Genomic DNA, 21,922 nt, shown 5'->3' on the forward strand with positions numbered 1-21,922 from the left:
CCCAAGTGACGCCCTTTACACTCAAACCTCAGATTGTTTCCTTAGGTCTTAATCTCGGCCGATACTTGGTCCTCTATTCGCAATAGCTTCAGCCGGTCATCCTCAAGAGGTTAACAGCTTGATATCCATTGAGATAATGTCCAAAGCCGCGGAGATCTGGATAATGCTGATTGTAGAGAACCACAATGCGCATTCAACAAGAAAAAACCTGACTTGAGATTGAAAAAGGCCAAACATGCCGTTTTATCCATAAACTGTACGATCCCTGCTTTGCCAAGTAGCTAGAAGCTTCAAATGAGTCCAGACTTACGTGTTGAATCACGGAGAGCCTCAAGCTGATAATCTGCATTGCATTCAAGGTGAAATCTGACCATCCACAAAATGTGACGAGAACGGCGACACCGATTGTTTAATATGTGGCAGATATACGTCCTTCCTATATAGGAATCTGCCCAGCTGCAATATTGCATGTGACCGAGGTACCGGTAGCCGTCATACCCGACAGTTTAAACTCGACCGCGAAAATGAAACAACATTTAGCAGCTCTATATCTTAACTCCGGTAGATTTTACGTACTCAATAACTTTATTGTGTACAAGATTGGGGAGTTTACATATGGTTCAGTCTAATAACAGAGTGTTAAGGTTGAAAATATTCTCTTGGCATTCATGGATCGTAGTGACAGAAACACCAAGACTTTCCGCATGCTTCCGAACGGAGGGCTATTGCAGCTGTAAATAATATCGCTGGGGTGAGCTACACGACGTTGGCAATCACTAATGAAGGCTGTTCTCGTAGTCGCACAGAAGAAAAGATATAAAACATGCTGGTTGTACCGTGATTCTTGTTGACGAAAGAGCCTACAATCTCATCACAACTCGAGCGGATAACGTATTACCTTTTACTTCATCACTCTGATCATAATGTCGACGCTAAAGTCGTTTCCGTCTACCGTGCGAGCTTTACTGCAGGTGGATCCTAAGTCTACAAATGTTACGCTTGTTGAGCGCCCTTTGCCAATACCAAACCTCGAAAAGGATGAGCATTTGATCCATGTCTATGCCGTGTCTCCTGGCGCAGGAGAACTCACATGGCCTAGCATGGTTGACACTCCAGGTAAAGAGATCATTACCTGTGATGATGTTGCCGGGGTGGTAGTGACCGCCCCATCGAATTCTCCATTCCAGGCTGGAGACGAAGTGTATGCTCGCACTAGCTACTGGCGGGAAGGATGCGCCCGCGACTATGCGATTGCTACAACCAACGAATTGGCTCGACGACCGCAGAATCTAAGCTGGGCAGAGTCCGCAGCTACGGCAATGTCTGCCGAGACAGCGTGGCAAGCTCTGTTCAAACAAGCTGGCATAGGTAAATTTGACAGTCCCAGCTGGAAGGGCAAACGTATCTTGGTGACTGGCGCTTCAGGAAGTGTCGGTATGTGGATCGTTCAGATTGCAAGCGTCACGGGGGCAGAGGTTGTGGGAACATCTGGTCCCAACAATATTGAATTGGTCAAGTCATTGGGTGCTAAAGAGGCGCTCAATTATCGAACATGCAACTTTAAGGAATGGGCGGAGGAAAAGGCAGAAAACAAAGTCGATCTAGTCATTGACTGCGTCGGCGGAAAGTCTTTGGAAGGTGCTTGGTGGTGTGTTCGTGACAATGGTGTAGTTATCAGTATCAAGGAGCCGACGAAACAACCAGAATCAAAGACCGCATCCAACGTGAAGGATCTCTTCTTCATTATGAAGCCATCTGGAGCTGATCTGGCGGAAGTCACAAAGTTGATCGAGCAGGGTAAATGTCGACCCATCGTGGACAGTGTTTGGCCATTGGAGAACTTCAAGTATGGATATCAGCGCTTGGAAAGCGGACAAACCAGAGGCAAAGTCATCTTCGACCTGATGGTGAACACCCCGAAGGCTTAGAAAGAGCGTCGTTTGGTTACATCATTGATATTCAAGAACTCTGCATCATGTATTAGTAACTACGACCTGGGTATATAGCAACCGGCTAATTCAGGTCTATGAAAGTCTCTTCTCATGCTTAAATGAACATCATCAATTGCACTGTAGCTGCTGTTAGATTGATAAGTGTGGGTTTGATGTCGTCGAGTGACGTTGGATTTGTTATCATGCACGTGACTTGAAGCAAACAAGACAAACAATATCCTCGGGTAGGCGTGACAGATTTTCTTCCGCACAACTGAAATTCCTACAATCATTCAGTCATCCAACTTCATTCGTGTATAATCGACTTTCATGAGAGCAATGATGATTTGCTAACGAAAGAGCGCTTATTAGCGATTATTCATTGGAGTGGATCGATTTTTCTTTATTTCCAGTACTGGCATCTCTAGCCAGCTTCAACACAGGTGAGTAGCTTTTACCTATGCGTGCATCACTCGAGGCCCTCTTTATGATGAACAACAAATTTAAAGCATAGTTCACCTGAAAGTCTTGGACTTCATGAACGACAAACATTTACCATCTTTCACCTTTATCTGATACCTGTTTTTGGCATTTTCTTGACGCAACATCTTCTTATCTTCAATCAGAGTGCTAACTTGCTCGAAGACATTTACAGGGATCCTCCAGCACGTCCGAATGGATGATGGGTATATGCATTCCGCGACAAGTAGTTAGTTAGTGTCCGGTCCAAGCGTCTAGTCGTCTGCATTGCTGCCCAATTTCTAATAGCCAATACAATCCGTTTTTTGCAAGTACGCATACAGACTTCAGAGGATGTAATCGAAGATAAAAGCATCGATTCGCTTCACCCTCTTTGCGCGATTAATTTTGTATCCTGTTTACCTGCCCCCATTTATTTCCAACAATCCTTGCCCATGCTCCATATTTCTCAGCGATGTAAGCGGATAACTTGTCGTTGATCCTATTGAGTGAGGTAATTCACTCTTTGCCAGCATTGGTAGGTACGTAGTTAGAATCTGCATCCGAGTTCTTGTCTTGTCAATGTCGTGGATCAACCGGACGTGAGCTTTGTGCTGTCCTACGCAGCCTGTCTTTGAAAGTGAAGCAATCCGCATCCAGCTGTAAGCGAAGTTGCATATTCACATCCCGTGTGCACTCTTGATTGGCATCGGTTGCACCTTTGTGGAAGCCCTGTCTCTGCAATGCCAACTGTACAGTGACTACAGTCATGAGGGTGGTGCCGTGTGCATCGAGTCGTCGTATCGGAAGGAAGCATAGCGTGAGACTGCGACGGCGGTGGGGGGAGCAAACGCCATTGAGTGGACGAGATGGAACGACCAGCTCACCGCTTCGTGCGCGTCTCATGTTTCTTGAGTGTAACCGAGTCAAGACTAGGCGATGTGGTAGTCTGACTGGACACGGGCGACCGACTATTCTGGCGCTATGCGGTGTTATCACACAGCAGAGCCAAACAGCGACGGCCATCTCAGCCATCGCCAGCGCTGTCTGGGACGCTGGCCCACCGCGTGCCGGGCCGCCCCTTCCCACTCTCCCCGAACCAAGTGAGCGCCTTCCCAACTTGCCATCCCATCTTTCCCAAAAAATCCATTAAAGCCCAACCTTCCCCCCGACTCTTGTCTCCCAACTCTCTTCTCCTTTCCCTCTACATCAGACACACACACAGCGACATTTATACCCAACTTACTCATCAAGCCTTGCTTCGACTTCGACTAGTCCTCAATTCTTCTTTTAACTTAACATAACTACCATCCCACCCCACATCTGACTCCTAAACAACATCTTCCAACCCGTTTACACACAACCCGAGGATACCATAAACCATATTCCATCAGGACAAGACTACGACCCAGAAATCCCAGGACAGGACCGTTGTTTTGCTTGTTTCTTTTTAGTTTCTTGCCAAGGATCTAGATAGACAACACTTTATACCGACCAACAGAACGCTTCAGGTAGACCCAGTCCCTTTTCTTTGCATTGCTGTCTCTTTTGCTTTCTACCGTCGCTTCCGGACCTGTACTGCTCACTCATGTACTTTTGGCCTTGTGAGTTTTGCTCGCCCATGGACTTCTGGATTACTCCTCGCCTTTTGCTTGGATGTTCACCGACTCGGTGCTGTGAGAAATGAGTGCCAGCACCAGTCGTCGACTTGTTTATGCCTGAGGATTTTACCAATACCCGTGGATTAACTACCTGGATGGAACCCTTGACAACCGTTGAGTGGTATGGAGACCCTGTCTCGAAAGCTTAATGATGGCAATCGATGACTTGGATACACTACAGAACTTCCTGGACGTATGGCCTTTATCGAATCCAGTGTAAGGATGGACTGTACTTGCAATTCCTGGATGCTTATTCCCCTTGGCCGTTGGCTTATTCTCTGGACCTTTCTGATTTCATTTCCTGGCATGGACCCTATTTCCTTCTGATACCCTCTGGATTTTAATGGAGCCTTGATATATGGACCTTGATTGACCTCTGCGACCATTTTACAATAAGCAGCCGGCCAACGTGGATTTTTTTTTCTTCGCTGCTTCCTATTGCCCTGGATGGTCTCTTGACTTGATGACACATCCGACTACCCTGCTTAATGTTGCAGTATGCGTCTGTTACCACAAGGAGAAACCCAGAAACTAGTACAAGCTATGTGGATCTTGGCCCCTTTTTTCTTTTATACAAGCCCCTGGAAGTTCCAAAACGAAATATTCGCAAGATGCCCTGGATTTGATCGCCACTTCATCGACACCCAGGATACAGACGCGGTCCAGCTCTTTACCAAAACAGTCAGCAGTCTCTTCACAACTTGTACCTTGGCCTCCATGGATCCTGGAGCACTCACTGGCGTCACACATCATGTAGGATCTCTCAACCTATCGTGTTAGAATAAAGTGCTAATCCCCCTTAGTGTCCTCCAACAAACACCTGGATCCCTGAGCGACGATTTTGTTTTTGTTTTATGCTTTACCTTTATACCGCCGCTCGAATACTGACTCGTCGTAATGTTTAGTGCACAGATCTGGAAGCATAACAGTCCTCTGTTTTATCTTTCTTTCCACATGACATATTTCGGAACCAAAATGGAATCCGAAAACATGGCCACCACAATGCACAACATGAACAAATGCCGTTCAAGACACACCTCTACACTACAGGATTTGACTGCCATTTCAAGGATAAACCAGGATGATGAAATTTCCCAGGATCATTTTTCTTTATCTTCAACTATTCCTCGCAGCCAAGACATGGACCAGTGGACATTAAGCACATCAGACTCTTTGGAATCCAGCCCAATTGGTACTCAACCAGAGACTCCAGAGGTTACCATGCTTTCGTATTCCTTTTCACAACAACTTATTCCTGGTGCTACGGGGATCAATGACTCGGCAGCCATGTTCCACTCACTATCTGACATCCAGGCTGCTGGTGGCCTTGGTGAACACACCGAGATGGACTATTCACACCCCCACCACTTTGCTCAAGCTTTTGCTTCTTCCTTGTTTGAATACAATTACGAAAATGATGAGGCTGCTCAGAGTTGTATGCATGATGATTCTGCATCTCTGGGTCACAACTCACCCAATGAAGATGGCCAATTGTTTTCCACACAGGACACCTGGAATTTATCCTTGGACACGACAAACCTTGTTGGAGCCCAGTATGACCAGATCTCGCACATCTACTCGCCGCCCGTTTCGCCTCCTCTCACAGAGGCCAGCAAGGTATCTGTAACTTCTGCATGCTCTCAGCCAGCCTACTACCAAGTAAACGAGGAGAAGATCAACATCCAGGACTCTTTCCACCCCTTATCGCCTCCTTTGAATGACCAGGACCCAAACAGGTTTGTACACTTTGAACCCCTAGTTGTCAGCGAAGCATCCGGAATACTGACATTCCACAGGACTATCAGGCCTACTAAGCAAAGCCAGCGACCCTTATTGTCGGCATCCACTTCTCGGCCTGCCAGGAAATCCGACCCTGAAGCGTATGCTTTGCCTATTGGAGAATCCGTTCGAGGAGCCAAGGAAAAGACCGAAGTCAGGACTCCTCGGGACCACCCTTACTATTCACTGTCAACCCAAAGCGACGGGAAATACTACTGTCCTTTTGCGACGGGAGAGAACCCATGTAACCACACACCCACCACCCAGAAATGTGCTTACCAGTAAGTTTCCTTGAATTCCGGTCTCAAAAGATCTGTTACTGATTGTATATCAGCAAATATTTGGATTCCCACTTGAAGCCATATAGATGTAAGGTGGCTACTTGTGCTGCTCAGAACCTGCACTTTTCTTCCAACGCTTGCCTCTTCCGTCACGAACGTGAAGCCCATGGATTCCACGGCCACGGAGACAACCCACATTTATGTTTTTACCCAGGATGTGAAAGAGCTGTTCCCGGATATGGATTTCCCCGCCGCTGGAACCTCTTTGACCACATGAAGCGGGTACACGATTACACTGGATCCGAGCAACCCAGTTCTCCAGAGTCGAATTCTGTTGGCCAGGTTCTCAAGAAGAAAGATTCCACCGGTGTGCGCAAGCGAAAGGTTACCAAGCCAGTTACTGCAACCACCATGAAGAGGACCAAGTCGACTTCTTCCCAAGGTAACACTGTTAAAGTCAACCCTGCCCAGCACGAACAGCGTCTACGAAATGCGGAGCAGAACTACTATGACTGCCGTACAAGACTGCTGGAGAAACTCGCTGGCATCAAACCCGAGGACACGGTCATGCATGAAAAGGCCAATGCCAGCCTCCAGGAGCTTATCACTCTCGGCTTGAACTACCGCCAGCTCGAGGCCAGCTCGGCTGCCACCACCTTCTCCAACGTTTGAAGCGAATCGCGAAGACCTCTTAATAATTCTTTAATTTGGAAGTTTTCTTTCCTACTTGGATCCGCACCGCCCCGAGCGTCCCCTGGACTGCTGATACGTATCAGTGACTGATTCAGGTTTATTTGGTATCAGCAATGCATTCCGTACATGGATAGGATTTTGTCCGTCGCCATGGAATGAATGGCATCCGATCCGCCTGCCGACTGTGGATGGCCACGACACCGTTGTGTTGTCGCCAGAGCGAAAGTGGTATTCAGAGCACTTGCTCGAAACCACGTTGCAGTGCTTCTTGCTTCGCAATGTGCCTTTGCCGGCTTCTGGAATCCCTTGTGATTCTTTCTTATGTCTTCTTCTCTTTGTCAAAAGAAGCAATTTGTTTAAAGTTCAGATGTATACATTTTGAAGTTACAATCATGTATAGTTTAAGGTCGGATGCTGTGTTGCATGTATTTGACCAAGCCTTTTGTATACTTGCTCGAAGCGAGGGAAAATATATTCATTGTTAGCGCATGTTGTTTGATTTTGGGATACATTTCGGCATTTGGAGGATTTTTGTAAACGGATGTGAATAGAGACATCTTTGCGCGCGTCAACAAAAAAACCAGAGGAGCGATCCTGGAGGAATTTTGATATTTGAATGTTCCTGTTATTATTTTATATTTCCATTGCATTGTATCTATCTACATGCCTTTCCTGGGGTTTCGTTTAGCGAGAAAAACAAAAGTATTTTATCTATATATTCCTTCCGTTTATCTATATCCTATTCAGGCGTATTCCCAGCAAACTCAAAATTCAAAAACCTTACAAACGCATCCCCAATCTGTTCAACGCCCAACGCACCCTTGACTTGATTATGTGTCATACCGATATAAGTCCGATTTTGCGAAATCCACTGTCTCCTTAACCGCTGCAGACGAGGGAGTGTCAATAACCCACCCGCACCAGCGAGATCATCTGTCGGTGCACTGCGGACGATATGTGCGGGTATAAAGACTGGTATAGAAGCGTCGGGGACTGTGATGGAGATTCCTTCTTCATCCGCTCGCTTCACGCCCTGTCGAGTCGTGGATTGTGCAAGTGCTGCTTCAGCGGAAGGATTGGAAGATGTATAATTTCGTATAGCGGTTACGATGGCAGAGGTTTTCTTTTCGTAGTTGTAGAGAGCGCCGGAATCGGTTTGCGCGGGCTGAACGGTGGCTTGATGGGGTTTTATGCGTGGGCGTCCTAGGCGCCCGCCGTTGAGGGCTTGGGTGTTTGTGGTGCGAATCGTGTATGCTATACTTGCGGTGTCTGAGGGTTGAACTGCTGCTGTCGTTAGGGTGGAGGGGGAAGGGTTGTTTGGGTCGGTATGCAGCAAGGCGCCTATAGGACTTATTGTTGTTGTTGTTGTTGTTGGGGCTTCGGGGGTGTCGGAGGAGAAGTTCTTCTCGATTTCGATCCCAGTTGCAGCGGTCCATATCTCTTCGACTGGTGGCCTGGCATCCGACCATGGGACAGTGAATAGAGGCTTGTCCCAGCGACTATGGGTGCTGGGTTCTTCGTATCTGAATATAAGGTTTTGGTGTAGATCAGAGGGGTATGGTTCTTCAGTGTCGGGTTCGGCGAGGTCGTCTGTGGTTGAGGTCGTCTCAGGTAGGTTATCTAGGGCGGAGGATGCTTCACGATTCAGTCGTGAGTTGTTGATTGCGACGCATTTGTCGATTGGCGTTCCAACATGGACCTTTCTTTTGTCAGTAATCTCTCTCTTTCGCTCAAGATGGAATGACTTACAACGCAACACGTCGTCCCAACGGCCTTTGCCTCGCACCATAACTGATATCGATACCCCTTGATATAATTCATCCCATCCAAAATCACAAATGCATCCTTCGCCAATGCGCGTTTGACTCGCGCATATGCCACCGCTCGTGCTTCCTTCTCCGTTCGTGCATGATCGTATACCGTGCGAGGATGACCGGGGTCATGGGAGGGGACTATATGGAATGTGAAGCGCTTCTGCTTTGGTTTCTCTTGGTTTGCGTCGTCTCCGGTGGTGTTGTTCTCATTGTCGAGAGCGTCGAAGAGTTGGTTTTGGGTTTCTTCGAGGAGTTGGGCGAGTTGTTTGGCGCGGTAGGATAGGCCCGAGCAGGGGTATCCCGTTAGAATTATGAGCTAGAGGGATGTTAGTGTATGCGCATAATGCGAGCAATATTTGTAACTTACCGGCATGGTGTGTCAAGGACTGCTGAGAACTGGCGCATCGCATTGATGATTGTTCAAGATCAAGATTAGGCCGCCAACAACTTTTTTTTTCTCCCCGCACTGTATCTGCCCCACCCCCGAGCTTTATCTGTTGCGGTATTTCTCCTTTGCTGTAACATCCTTTATCATCCAGAGCAAGTCAAATATCATATTCCCTTGTATTTAATAGCATTATCAGCATATTTTGCAAGTGGTTATGGTTTAAGGGACTGGTCTAGCTGATGGCTGATATAGTCTGTCCTTGTTCTCGTTATGGAGCCAGCTTGTGTCCGATCCACAGGTACTACTAGTAATATATTACTGCCTTCAATCCAGCTTTTGAGAATTCACTCCAGCGCCAGCGTATCCTTCGACATTGTACAGAATTCAAGAGACTGCCTGACCACTAACAGAACACATATAAGACATTCAAGACAACAGCTCGACAGTAGATGCCTCAGGCACAACTAAACACATGCAAACACTGCAAACTGGCGCCTTTCTTTCCTTTTTTTTTTGTGATAGAAATCCATTGGATGAGTTCTTTTCGACTGTCCACTGAAAATCCATTGGATCCTGGATCAGTCGATCAATTTTACACCTCACAGCCAGCATTAACTCCGTTAAGGAACAAGCGGAGTTTTCCTCAGTAATGGGTCGCTTTACGAATCCATGCATACGTACGACACAGAGACGACGCCCCTGAACCAGATGCCCACAGCTGACTTACGCGTCTTGTCTCGTCCGGGCAGTAACACGGACGATCTCAAGAGAAGCGACGAAAATAATCCTTGGAAAAGCGAAACTCCTGCAGGATTCCGTGGATTACTACTGTATAGAGTACAGAGGACGGCGATCGGACGATGGCTTTGCTCCACTGTTTCAATGTCGACCAGCTGGGGCTGGAAAAGGATATAAATTGGCAGCTTGGCGTTGTCCCGAGAGAGTTACAAATATGGAGTCAGCAATCAGAATTGCCAGGAATAGATTTGGCGTCAATGGTAAGAATGGTTCCGAATAGAGTGGTGGTGTTGGTTTCTCGATCCATCCAACAAGCTCACGTTGTTAGCGATCGCTTAGGCGTCAGTAAGACGGCAGAGAAAAAGTATGGAGGAATTGACGGAGTTAAACGACAATCTCCATAAGCTAAGCTGGAACTCGTATAGTCCGCTCTAGCACGATCTATTTTTGGCACCTTCGTTTTGCTGAGGCGCAACTCCTATGCTATGAGTACAGCCTTGATTGTCCTGTAGTACTCTTGTATAGCCTATGTAGCACAAAATACGTAAGTATATGACCTGTAAGAGTATCACATGTACGCACATTACTCACAATTGAACTACTGGATGGTACAAGAAGGACCAGGTTCTGGATACAGCTTTCCAGAGCTCCAGTACTTCATCAGTCAACACTAGGAAGTAGTAAGAATAAAGTGGTGCTCCACAGCTCATTAAACAGGGTTCTAGAAATAGAATACTTGTAGAGTAATATGGACTAGAGGAAACTACTAACTAAACTATATTCTGACTAGATGGTGTGAATCTGCCACCATAGAATCAAAAATCCTGCCCAAGGTTAATGATCCATCTAGTATTATTCTTATAGTTAACTGACATCTTTCACTTTTTGTGTAGTTTTTCATATACTCAAATTGAACTGTTCTTTTAAAGAGCTTCCTATGAAAATACTTCCTTTCTCATCATGTTTCAGGCTCATACTCTATGGAGCACCTGGTGACACAGCAATCCCCATCTCACTCATCCCAGAGTTTCCAATTGACCTGTAAAGCACGCCACTAACGATGATCACATCATCTAGTGGACCAGATCTGATCTGTATCTGTTTACTTCTCCTTTTGCATGCAGCACCCAAAAGACAGGCATTTTGAAAATTTACCAATATTTCATGACCCACATCACTCAAGTGTGGTCTGTTGATATTGAGGGATTGAGCAATGGCTGACGAGTCCGAGACCACGATGTCCGCCACGCTCCGATTCCCATTTCAAGCCTCGCTGGATGGATCTGCGGTGGTGGAAACTGATGGTAGTCTTTATTACGGACTTGATATCTCACATGGATTTGCTGAGTTGCCAGCAGAAGGATATCCAACTCTAAATTCAGAGTCGGAGATGCAATTAGGGTTAGGGTTGTATTTGGAGAGGGACGATTACGAAGAGGAACAGGAAGAACCACATTCGAGTTCGAAAATCGTACGTCATCCACAGCGCTGGGATAGTCTTGTGAAGAGCAAAGACCAGGAACAGAAACAGGAACCAGAAGAAGTGACGCCACGACCAATCTCCGTCTCCATGCATCCCCATCGAATAAACACCTCTGATCAACAGCGTTTCGCTACAGAGCACGAAATGGCAGCGGCAGAGGAACTAGAAGAAGAGAACACTATCTGCGAATCGCCGTTATCGAGTACGCTAGACGAAGCAGAGGCAACAATACGAGTGTCCGTACCTTCCAGCAGCGTGCAACAATTCATACCATCCCGATACTATGCGACTCCCCTTATCAAAGACGATCCCACATCGACACCAGTCGCGCTATACGGGCTCGAAAAGCCCTCGGATTATGTACCAAGAAAGAAAGGACCAGCCGGTTCAAGACAAAGAGGCAATACGACAGTGGCAGCCCAATCTGCGTCCAGACACCAACATCAGCCGTCGCCGTTGTCGTCGACTGTCAACCCCGAGAATCGTGTTGAAGCAGCGCCCAGGGCTTCCACACCATCCATGAGAACCTTGTCCATATTTTTGGGAAGGACATCTACTCTGAACACGGTGTATCCAACAGCTGTGAGTAGACCTACGATACGATCTATATCATCGTCTGGGTCTTCGGCTACGACTTCGACTGTGAGGTCAGTAGGATCTGCTGTCAGCGATGTTTCAGTTGCAACATCGATATCAACCTCTATATTTGTTCCTTCACCTACAATGGTAGAAGCAAACCAAAAGCCCACATCAGATCCAGGCACCACGACAACAACGCTAGACCACAATCAGAACCCTACCTCGCCATTCTCACGACCGCAACCAGTCCGACGCACAACAGCTCCCATCTCAAATTTTACTACCGACCATATCCCCGTGGTAGGAGGCGACACACGGCGAAACTCCATCTCCAACTTCTCCTCGCCCATGATACACCATCGAGCCGGTATAAAGAGTAGCGACAACCTCACTACAATCCGAGCTATATCAGATAATCAAGTGACCATTCCTGCAACCAATAATTATGTATTTCATGACCCATCACTGGAGGATTATTCTTCCTCGTCATCGAAACAAATGCCCTTTTCGCCGGATAGTTTCATCTCACCTCATACACATGCATACGACAGCGATAGTAATGAATACAACAACTCCAATTCATTTTCGCAAATCAACAGACCTCATACAAGCCACCATGATCAAAGATCTTTCCCCAAAACACCAAACCCGCACTATCAGGCGTATACGAGAAACGATAAATCCCAGTCCCAGCTAAGAAAGCCTAAGAAATCAGGACATCAACGCAGAGCGACGAAACTGTTTACGAGGATATTCATATCTGATTTGAACCATCAGAAAGCCTGATTGGTTTCATTCTTTTTTTTTTTCCTCCCCTCTTTCTTTCCAGCGGCATATAAGATGGACATACCGTGGCCGACGTGGCCGGGGTACGATGTCTACTGTTCATGGTAATGATTAGCTCGCTTCTACAAATTCTGCTTCTTGACCTTCTACACCGTCATGTTTTTTGAGCCGACAGTTTTTTTTACATGCACCATTTCGTCGACGTTGTGGTATCGGGATTTGAAGTCCTACACAAAAAAAGGGGCTGGTGATATTCATTATTCGGAGTCACATTATATTGAGAGGCACTTCCAAATTGGAGATAATAAAAGAACACACAGTTTATTCAAAAAAGACTTGAATATTGAGAAATCAAAGGCAATAGGTATACATGATGTCGGTAAAAACAGGTCTAAATTCAACATCAAGCTCGAGAGCCAATCCAAACGCCATCATAATTCATGCATCTCCTCTCTAGACAAGGACGTATCGTAAGTATGAAATCAAAATCGTCAGCACCGATAAAAAACGCCAAAGCTGATCCCTAAACTGTGAAAGATAGAAAGAAAAAAACAACCGAAAAAAAAAAAAAATCTAGTTTAGAGATGATTTTCAAAGAGTAATAGACTCCATCTCTGTCATCACAGCATCCATTTGTACTCTCTGCACAGCCTCCGCGACAAGCGTAAAATCTTGGAGAAATGGCGCGGTGGCTGCCGGGCCACCTAGAGTCATTTGCTCCTGTCCTTGAACTTGACCTTGCTGGTAATGGGTCGGTATCATGTTGTCCACGTTCGGTTGTGCTTGTGCTTGGCCTTCTGCGAAGAGATGTTGCTGCTGCTGTTGTTGTTGTTGTTGTTGTTGTTGGCCGGGAGGTTGGAATTGTTGCTGTTGCTGTAAGGGTTGGTTGGGTTGAAATGCGGGCTGCGCTGATAATAACGACGAAGAAGAAGGGAGTCCTACCGTCGTTGTCGTTGTGGTCGTCGAAGTAATCCCTGCGCCTGCCGTACCCCCGGTGGTGGATGATGTCGGATAAAAGGAAGGCTCAACTTGCTGTTGCGCCGAGGAACGTAGATTATACCGATTATTGTTCATTTTTTCCTTTTCTTTTGTATTACCAAATCTATCGATCGACTGCGACTTAAAAGCGAACAAATCCCTCGAGTTTTCACGGGATGATATCAGAGCCGACTTGAATTCAATGCTGGTGGCGTTTATGACTATTGCAATCCTCGGATAGAAACACGGAGTGGTTTCTAGTTGGCAAATTCCACCCCCTCGACCAAAATAACCAGAGATGAATAATCGCAGAGTGTCGGACAAAGAGAATTATTGACTGGACGTAACGTGGGTGTTGACTGTGCAATGAACAACGATTGCGTTCTTGTCCGGACAGGAGACCCGAATGCTCTCCTCAGCACATAGACGTAGGTGGTAGTAGTATTTATCATAAATGGGCGGATGATATGCACTCCGCAATGATCGGCGCCGTGTGGTTGAATCTGTCTTTTGGGGTCCCTTTCTGCGACTCCCTCTGGGCTTTGCGGGGAAAAGAGCCAGTCAAGGAATGAGAGAGAGGAAATAAAGGAGAAGTTGATAGATTGCAAAAGCTAAAGTGAGAGTTGCATATGGAACAGAGTCGATGATAAGAACAAAAAACTTCCCCTCTATCTGTAACTTTCGTATTGAGAGTGTAATATCCCCGCAACACGTGAATTCTAAGGGCATATTGCTGGGGTTTCTTATCGTAACGACCATGTAACGTTACCGGGTCCTGCCAGACCCGAGTTTGGAGCGCGAGCCGGTCGGCACACATAGAGCATCCCTATTGGCTGAGGACGACCAGCATCTGATCGACGGGCACGTGATTGGATGAAGTGGATGGCCTTAGCACCCAATCACGATGCAGAATCGCTTTTATTTTCTTAGCGGATTAGCCACAAATATTCATTTTCTTTGTCGTTTCGACTCGACTCGATCGATCACGAGTAGCAACTCGACAAACATTACGCTATCCATACAGTCATAATTCGATCTGAGCTGCAGGCATGGCCGGCCATCACGATGACGACGAACTCGGTGCAGGCAACCTCTTCTCAGACCCAGAGGGCTTCTACCCCGAGGACGAACAGCCCACCTTCGCAGAGTACCAGATGCTTTCGGGCCAGACAATACGCGTGCGCCTAGTCGGCAGCCATCCTCTCTACGTATGCGCCGATTGATCTTACCACCCTCCTTGTTTTTTTGTGCCACTCAACTGATATCGTCGTGGAGGGTAACATGCTCTGGAACGCCGGCCGCGTAAGCGCCCAATACCTGGAACAAAACGCGGCCCGCCTCGTCGCAAACAAGAACGTACTCGAAATCGGCGCTGCGGCGGGCGTGCCCAGTATCATTGCTGCAATTAAGGGGGCGCGCACAGTCGTTATGACGGATTACTCTGATCCAGATCTGGTGGATAATATGCGTCGAAACGCGGTTGCCGCCGCACCCATGATTCCGGAAGGATCGCAATTACATGTCGCGGGATATAAATGGGGGGCGGATATTGACGAGCTCATTTCGTTCCTGCCGGAAGATAGTACAAAGGCGTTTGACACATTGATCATGGCGGATGTGGTGTATAGTCATCGCGAGCATCCCAATCTCATCAAGACGATGCAGGAGACATTGAAAAAGTCCAAGGATGCCGTGGCATTGGTTATATTCACGCCTTATCAGCCGTGGTTATTGCCCAAGACAGAGAAATTCTTTCCATTGGCAGAGGAGAATGGGTTTGTGGTGACAAAGGTGTTCGAGAAGGTTTTGGATAACGTTTTGTTTGAGAATGATCCTGGGGTATGTCTTGCTAATAACTACTACACTGAACATAGGTTCTAACTGGATATAGGACGAAACGCTCCGTCGCACCGTATTTGGATACGAGATTCGGTGGGCTGATGAACATTTATAACATAACGCTTGAGACATGATGAGATGTATAATGATATCCCAAAAGTTTATAGACTTGTTACTCTCTCCTTCTCTTTCTCTTCCGGTCTGGTCACTGTTTGCCATTACATGACGAACAGCAAATGTACATCTGTATATGTTAGTATATGCCTGCATATGCACAGCCATGGAAACATACCCAAAGGATGGCTACAACTCAACTGTGGCTTTTGCGAATAATTCCTCTCCAGCTTTGCTCTGATAGTGTTCAGCAATTGCAAATAACTCTGTTTCGGGTACTGTCGCAATGCCTCAATGAATGCCCAACTCAGGGCTCCTCTGGCCTGTCCGCCTTGGAATGTGTCGGCGCTGTAGCCGAAATATTAGTATTTCAGTTCCCAAATAAAGGTTTGAGGGTGGTTTACGAAGTCTGCGTATCCTTTGATCCTGAAAACATGACTACGTCCGCCGGCGAGGTCTTGGTCATCATCCTCCTCTCACGCGCCGAGTCGCCAATCGAGGCTTTCTTGAAGAATCCAATAGCCGTTTGGGCAACGCCTCCTAGATCGCCCTTGCCATATGCAGTGAAGGCGCTGAAGAGGTCTTGGGCGGCTTCTTTGGCTAGATTCGGTTCTTTTAACACTCCCTGCCGCCCAAGCACACGTTAGTTCTGGCCTGTACGAGCGTGGTGAAGACGCACCTGAGTAGAGTAGATGAATGGCAGGTCTAGTGCAGTTCCGGAATGGCACGAATCGAATATAGCTGTAAGTCGGACGCCGGGTCGAAGTGGTCTGACCCTGATCCATCAGATTAGATGACTATTTCTTGAATGAATGATTTGACGTGTACGCACATTATATCATGCATATCGTCATCCACGATATGACCTGCAACTTTGTAGTCGACGGGATAGATCACATCGTCGAATCCTAGACAACAATTAGCCATGTCTCCATGTATGGCATGTAGTAAGTGCAGTACCATCATCTTCATCACCATCCAGATCTGGTGTCCGGCCACCATGCCCTACAAAAAGCATTAGCTCACTAAAAGACATTTCAAGAACAAATAGGGAGGGAGGGTACCCGAAAAATGAATAAACAATGAATCATTCGGCATTGCATCCTTGACTAACCAATGCATCGCCCGAATAATATTCGCTTTCGTTGGTTGACTTAACGGATTATTCTGATCATCCGTCAGAATCACCATATCCTCTCGTCTATAGCCATAAACCGCATTGAGGAAAATTGACATTTGAGTCACGTCGTTGATACATCCTCTCAACTGGTTGGCCTGACCGAAATAGTTGATGCCAATCAGTAATGCTTTGCGTTTGCCGGAGCAATTTGAGTATTGGAATTGGTAGCTTGATGGGGCGCCGTGGCCGAATGCCTGAGGTGTTTGTGGTGGTGTGGGGGGTAATGATGCGTATGGAGGAGGGTATTTTTCTATTCATGACGAACAGTTCCGTTTAACGGATTGATTGTATGGCTTGGAAGAATACTGGTACTTACGATATGGCGGTATAGAAGTGGATATTGAACTGGGTCGTGGACTAGGTCGAGGACTAGGCCGTGGAGGCAGTGCGGGTGCAGATGTCGGAGGCAAAGTATTCACTCGATGAGGCTGCGGAGGAAGACTGTGCGGCCTATCTGGTGGAGGACTATACATTGTTTAATATGTGTCTGATGCCTAACAATTTACGTGGTACTTACGGATATGTAGCTGGTCTATATGGATAGCCGCCTAGCATTGGAGGAGGCGGTCCGGGAGGTGGTCTATAAAGCGCTGAAGGTGGTGGTCCAGGTGGTGGTGCATATTGTCCATGTTGAGGTGGATTTCCTGCTCCCCGACCAGGAGGCGGATACGGGGGAGGAGTATGATACCCATGGGGATACATGGGTGAAGCTTCAATCAGAAAGACGAGTGCAAGAAGTCATGAGCCTGAGCTTGGACAGCCCGTGCGAAGAGAAGAGATGAGATGCTTGCCACAAGTCACCAGTAGAAAGCCAAGCCAGCTCTGAAGTGTCTTGTACCAGCTGAATAAAAAAACAGTACGCAGGGCAAAACACTTTTGCAGATTACTCGTCAAGAACAAGCTGTTTAGTGGGTTCGAAATTCATAGTCGATCCTGTCTCGGACACACTGAGGCTCTTTTGCTGAAATAATCTAGGTTTTACGTCAACGACCTGATAGTTAAGCCATACTAGTCGACTTACTGACTGACAAATTGAACGCCGGAACCTTTATACAGAGAGCCCAATGGGAGGCTGTCTAAACCCCGCCAGTGTCGAGATGAAAAGATTGGGCGCAAATTCGTTGGTCAATTGATCATGGACCACCAGGAACAGAGCATGTGCAAATATTCGCCACGTAAGAGATGGCTCCGAGAGTACGTAGTCGAGAGTCGCGTGAGCTCCACTCGTTTGGTAATGGATAGAACAGCAGCAAGGCTGATTTGATTGATCGTTGGAGATAGAAATTCTTTCAGCCGCAAGACACGCTTGCGTGGCTGTCAGGTGACTGGCCCAACGGTCTTTGCTCGACTTGCCGCTTCTTTCCTCATCTCTTTCCACTTCGCCATAGCTTGTATGGTGACAACTGACTGGACCAGAAATTCGTACTTCTATTTACATGATGTTTCATGATGAGTACTTACTTTCAGACAGTGACTTAGGTTTTGCTGCCTGGAACAGCCGAACAGTAAACCACGGTCCACGGTGGACCCCAAATACACGCCCCCAAAGGCTAGTTTAGTTTAACAGTTGTCAACACACTTGACAGCCTACACAAGCTCTCGAGGAGCCACAAAAGAGATTATCCAGATCAGCACGGAAACACTGCAGATCCTATCTTGACATTTCTATATCCATATTCTATATCTACTGACCAAACACCTTGATACGGTCCTCAAGAGGCTTGCTAGTCTTATCCATAGGACCGCCAACGGGCGTACCAAAGACCAGCTGAGCCTTCAGTTTCCAGTCCTTGGGAAGGTTATGATCCTCCTTAACCTTCTCCGTGAATGGGGGCAAGAAGTTATAATGCTGCAAACTGGCGCCGAGGCCTTCCGCGGTAAATGCCGTCCAGACTATTTCAGATGGTTTAGCGTGCCGCCTCAGAAGAGGGATTGAGAAGAGGAGAACCCACCGGCCAATTGATGCATTCCGGATGAAGTGTCGGACCACTCGGTGATGAAAGGGCCAACAGCTGCGTGCTGGGCTGCCAAAGCAGTCAAGTCGTCTTCGGATTCAAAGAACAAGACCTGATCTCGCAATTAGCTCTCACACTTTGACCGCCATTATAACACGACTAGTATTATACATACGGAACCGTATCCAGCCCGGAACCCCGCAATTCTAGGTGCCAGCGACTGATAAACAGCGTCTGGCAGGGCGCCCTTGACGAATTGATCCGCAAGATCCCAGAATTTCTTGTGCTCGTCCTCGAGGAGAATGACTACGCGCGCAGATTGCACGTTGAATGTGCTGGGGGTGTGCTGAACGGTCTTTTCGACAATCTCGATGATGCGAGAGTCTGGGATAGGGGAGGCGTCAGAGATGGCGTAGATGGTGCGGCGGGCAATGAGCGCGTTCAAGAATGGGTCGGAGGCCATTGTGATGATTTGATCGATTGATCAATTATTTATTCAAGTGAAAGGTTAGTTAGATTGTTGTTCTACTGGTCCTTCAAGCAGGTGGGATATTGAGGGGTATTTAAGTCAATCGAAGACCACTGTTCCTGTCCCTGTCTCTGTCCATATCGGTGAGTCGGCTGTCTACGTACCAGCATCACTAGTAACACTATACCGACGCTACTATTAGTCTACCAGCGTTACCAGTCAGCTTTGTGCCTATTTCCAGATGCTTAGCAGAGACTATCTCTGGCACAGAACGGAAACTGAGAGAAATGGTGGCGGAGCACGTCCAATCAGCGGCATAGAGAATTCCGTCAACACTGTTAACCAGGCAAACTAACACTATTTTGTGAGAACCTTAAAAGGCGTCATTAGTAATTACTCAGCCGGGTTTTCTTACCTCCGGAACTCGCAATTTTGATTTGAAATTTTCCTGCTCTGATTTCCAATGCTTGCAAATGGCAAATACCTTTGTCCACTAACTTAGTACTTCAGTACTTTCTCGCAGTTAGCTTACTTCGTAGGTTCTCATGCTTTTGGATGCTTCCCCAGTCTGGAAATACCCTTGAATATTGTCTTGGAATATTCCTTTTGAATGAAGATTCACTTGGCCGCACAGTCGGGAGAAGAGCCTACCGACACTCTTAGGGTGACAGCACGGAGAACGGAATTCGAATTGTATTATTGTACACCGACCTTAAGTTAACTAACTACCGCCAGCACTAGCGTTAGGGTTACCGGCGACCGGCGAGAGCCTTGATCTCCGATCGTAATCAAGCAGCGACTGCCATTGGTCTGACGTAGTTATCGGCGTGGATACATGTATAGGGAGAAGTGGTAAGATTTTTAAAAAATAAAAATTCTAAGAGTTTACCAAGCCTTGGGGTCATGCAGCTTGACAGGGCAGTTCGTGGAAAGGAGGGTTGGGTGCCTCGTAGCCTTGGATTCCAGGCTGTCAGGCTTCAACTTGGGGCTGTGCCTGCGACATAGTATAGTTAGTTACTTTAGTATACCAGAGTCTGTATCACAGAGCAAAGCCCACCATGGCCGCTTTGACCACAGTCACACCTCCCATATGCACATATACACATATGCACCAAGCTCGCCTCACCTGCTATTTCCATATAAACTGCTATCTTATCAATCAGGAAGATCATCCGATTTGGCAGCTCGTCCAGGAGGGAGCAGGGACGTGGAGTGTGCCTTGCGGTTCTGAGTTACCGGTTTACCTACCCTACATACAACACTCGGGCTGCTTTCTGCACGTCATTCATATCAAGGTTGTACACATTTCGATTCAGGCTATTAATTCAGCATTCTAGCCCGATTTCAAGGGGCCTTGATGATAGTGACACAAGGTCTAGCCTTCGTCACCAACATAACCAACATTGACGGATGTACCGACTTGCAGCCGCGGACAGATGAGTGCCGGACGCTTCCCTGGATTCATTGCCCCGATGAACGACTTAGAAAATGAAGCCATCCTGTCTCGGAGGTATTTTCAACACGACTGAAGTCTCACACAACCACGGTATCGAAAATTGATAGATCATGCTTGACCCTTATTGTTCACCGGTTTCGACGCATTAGGTCTAATGCGGGGTGTGCATAGTGTATGCAAATTCATGATAATTCAACCAGATTGATCGACTAGAAGTGCATGCTGTGCCTTGTTCTCGTAATTGATAAGCGAAGATCATGACACATGGCTGCTCCATTGGGAAATGTGGCTGCACCGAACCAAAAAGAGGCAAAAAAATGTCAAGACGAGGCTCATTCGAAATGTCGAATACGAGCCAGGGCAGACCCCGATGCGACAACCAATTATTGAGACATACGGCGGCAACACCATCGGATATGGGAACATCCAAAAACAAAAAATCGCAGCAATTGACCAGAAAGGGAAAGTCAAAGAGAGAAGATATTGCGCAAACGTGCTGTTGAGGATTTGGGGGGGGGGGGAGGGACAGGCTACTGAGTAGGTCTGGTGAGCGACGAGAGCCGCATCAACAAAGGTTGATTCAAAACGCGCTAGTACAAAACACGCTACGACCGTACGGCGGCTACGTACTACGTAAAGATGGGAGGCTGAGCGAAGCCAGCGTATTTACCTTACCGTACAGCGCAGTACAGTACGGAGTACTCGGTACAGGCAGGTACGCTACTCTGTTCTCCGTAATACCCACCCATTCCGCCGAGACCTTTCCATTCATTCCGCAAGGAGGCTCTGCTCACTGTTTGCCGTCACTGACCCAACATTCCTGATTAGGCCCTTATGAGACATTGAATCAATGAATTATCTTCTTTCTCCCTCTATTTCGGACCAGCCCACTTTAACTCCTGCGAGTCATACCGAGTAAAAGTGAAAAGGCACACCACCAGCCCCCGTGCTTCATAAGCGAGTAGTCTGCGCCATACCCTACCCGTATCTTGTTCAGCCTCGTCAGCTCGATGGAGTACGACATATACAAGGTTCACCATCCCACGATAGTTCGTGATTGCATAAGTGTGATTGACCAGAAATACCCACAGAATTCTATCCAGACTTGTGAATGTGGATCTCTCCAAGGATCAAAGCTCGAGACTGCTATCATGGATTCATTCTTGAGCCGCATGAAGTCTTCCCGCCACTAGCTAGGTAAATTACTTAGGGTTGTAATCGGCCACCACCACGATAGTTTCTCGTTTAGAGCCTCAAAAGTCGGATCCGGATATATTAGTCGCCTCTTCCACCATCAAGTCTCATCCGGCCTTCCTGTTGCACAACATCTAGGACCAAA

At 47.1% G+C, this 21,922-nt stretch overlaps 8 protein-coding genes across 8 annotated transcripts; 4 read left to right on the top strand and 4 right to left on the bottom strand.

Annotated features, from left to right (window-relative positions):
- Positions 1 to 923: 923 nt before the first annotated feature.
- EYB26_000583 (uncharacterized protein) lies at positions 924 to 1,928 on the top strand (the record flags this gene model as incomplete). Its single annotated transcript, XM_054259899.1, has 1 exon — positions 924 to 1,928. The coding sequence occupies one exon, from the start codon at positions 924 to 926 to the stop codon at positions 1,926 to 1,928; it is 1,005 nt and encodes a 334-aa protein (XP_054115874.1).
- Positions 1,929 to 5,026: 3,098 nt separating this feature from the next.
- On the top strand, positions 5,027 to 6,783 carry EYB26_000584 (uncharacterized protein; the record flags this gene model as incomplete). Its single annotated transcript, XM_054259900.1, has 3 exons — positions 5,027 to 5,787; positions 5,848 to 6,111; positions 6,165 to 6,783. 3 exons carry the CDS (start codon positions 5,027 to 5,029, stop codon positions 6,781 to 6,783), a joined length of 1,644 nt encoding a protein of 547 aa, XP_054115875.1.
- Positions 6,784 to 7,543: 760 nt separating this feature from the next.
- EYB26_000585 (uncharacterized protein) lies at positions 7,544 to 8,991 on the bottom strand (the record flags this gene model as incomplete). Its single annotated transcript, XM_054259901.1, has 3 exons — positions 7,544 to 8,503; positions 8,554 to 8,934; positions 8,986 to 8,991. The coding sequence occupies 3 exons, from the start codon at positions 8,989 to 8,991 to the stop codon at positions 7,544 to 7,546; spliced, it is 1,347 nt and encodes a 448-aa protein (XP_054115876.1).
- A 1,966-nt stretch (positions 8,992 to 10,957) lies between these two features.
- Positions 10,958 to 12,592, top strand: EYB26_000586 (uncharacterized protein; the record flags this gene model as incomplete). The annotated part of the gene is made up of 1 exon (XM_054259902.1): positions 10,958 to 12,592. One exon carries the CDS (start codon positions 10,958 to 10,960, stop codon positions 12,590 to 12,592), a length of 1,635 nt encoding a protein of 544 aa, XP_054115877.1.
- A 591-nt stretch (positions 12,593 to 13,183) lies between these two features.
- EYB26_000587 (uncharacterized protein) lies at positions 13,184 to 13,666 on the bottom strand (the record flags this gene model as incomplete). The annotated part of the gene is made up of 1 exon (XM_054259903.1): positions 13,184 to 13,666. One exon carries the CDS (start codon positions 13,664 to 13,666, stop codon positions 13,184 to 13,186), a length of 483 nt encoding a protein of 160 aa, XP_054115878.1.
- A 953-nt stretch (positions 13,667 to 14,619) lies between these two features.
- Positions 14,620 to 15,524, top strand: EYB26_000588 (uncharacterized protein; the record flags this gene model as incomplete). Its single annotated transcript, XM_054259904.1, has 3 exons — positions 14,620 to 14,778; positions 14,846 to 15,409; positions 15,462 to 15,524. 3 exons carry the CDS (start codon positions 14,620 to 14,622, stop codon positions 15,522 to 15,524), a joined length of 786 nt encoding a protein of 261 aa, XP_054115879.1.
- Positions 15,525 to 15,627: 103 nt separating this feature from the next.
- On the bottom strand, positions 15,628 to 17,405 carry EYB26_000589 (uncharacterized protein; the record flags this gene model as incomplete). The annotated part of the gene is made up of 9 exons (XM_054259905.1): positions 15,628 to 15,653; positions 15,702 to 15,871; positions 15,928 to 16,148; positions 16,203 to 16,299; positions 16,356 to 16,431; positions 16,484 to 16,528; positions 16,588 to 16,953; positions 17,020 to 17,168; positions 17,221 to 17,405. 9 exons carry the CDS (start codon positions 17,403 to 17,405, stop codon positions 15,628 to 15,630), a joined length of 1,335 nt encoding a protein of 444 aa, XP_054115880.1.
- A 982-nt stretch (positions 17,406 to 18,387) lies between these two features.
- On the bottom strand, positions 18,388 to 19,121 carry EYB26_000590 (uncharacterized protein; the record flags this gene model as incomplete). Its single annotated transcript, XM_054259906.1, has 3 exons — positions 18,388 to 18,596; positions 18,656 to 18,770; positions 18,834 to 19,121. The coding sequence occupies 3 exons, from the start codon at positions 19,119 to 19,121 to the stop codon at positions 18,388 to 18,390; spliced, it is 612 nt and encodes a 203-aa protein (XP_054115881.1).
- Positions 19,122 to 21,922: the final 2,801 nt, after the last annotated feature.

Source organism: Talaromyces marneffei, chromosome 1, assembly GCF_009556855.1.
Source record: "Talaromyces marneffei chromosome 1, complete sequence".
NCBI classification, from domain to species: domain Eukaryota; kingdom Fungi; phylum Ascomycota; class Eurotiomycetes; order Eurotiales; family Trichocomaceae; genus Talaromyces; species Talaromyces marneffei.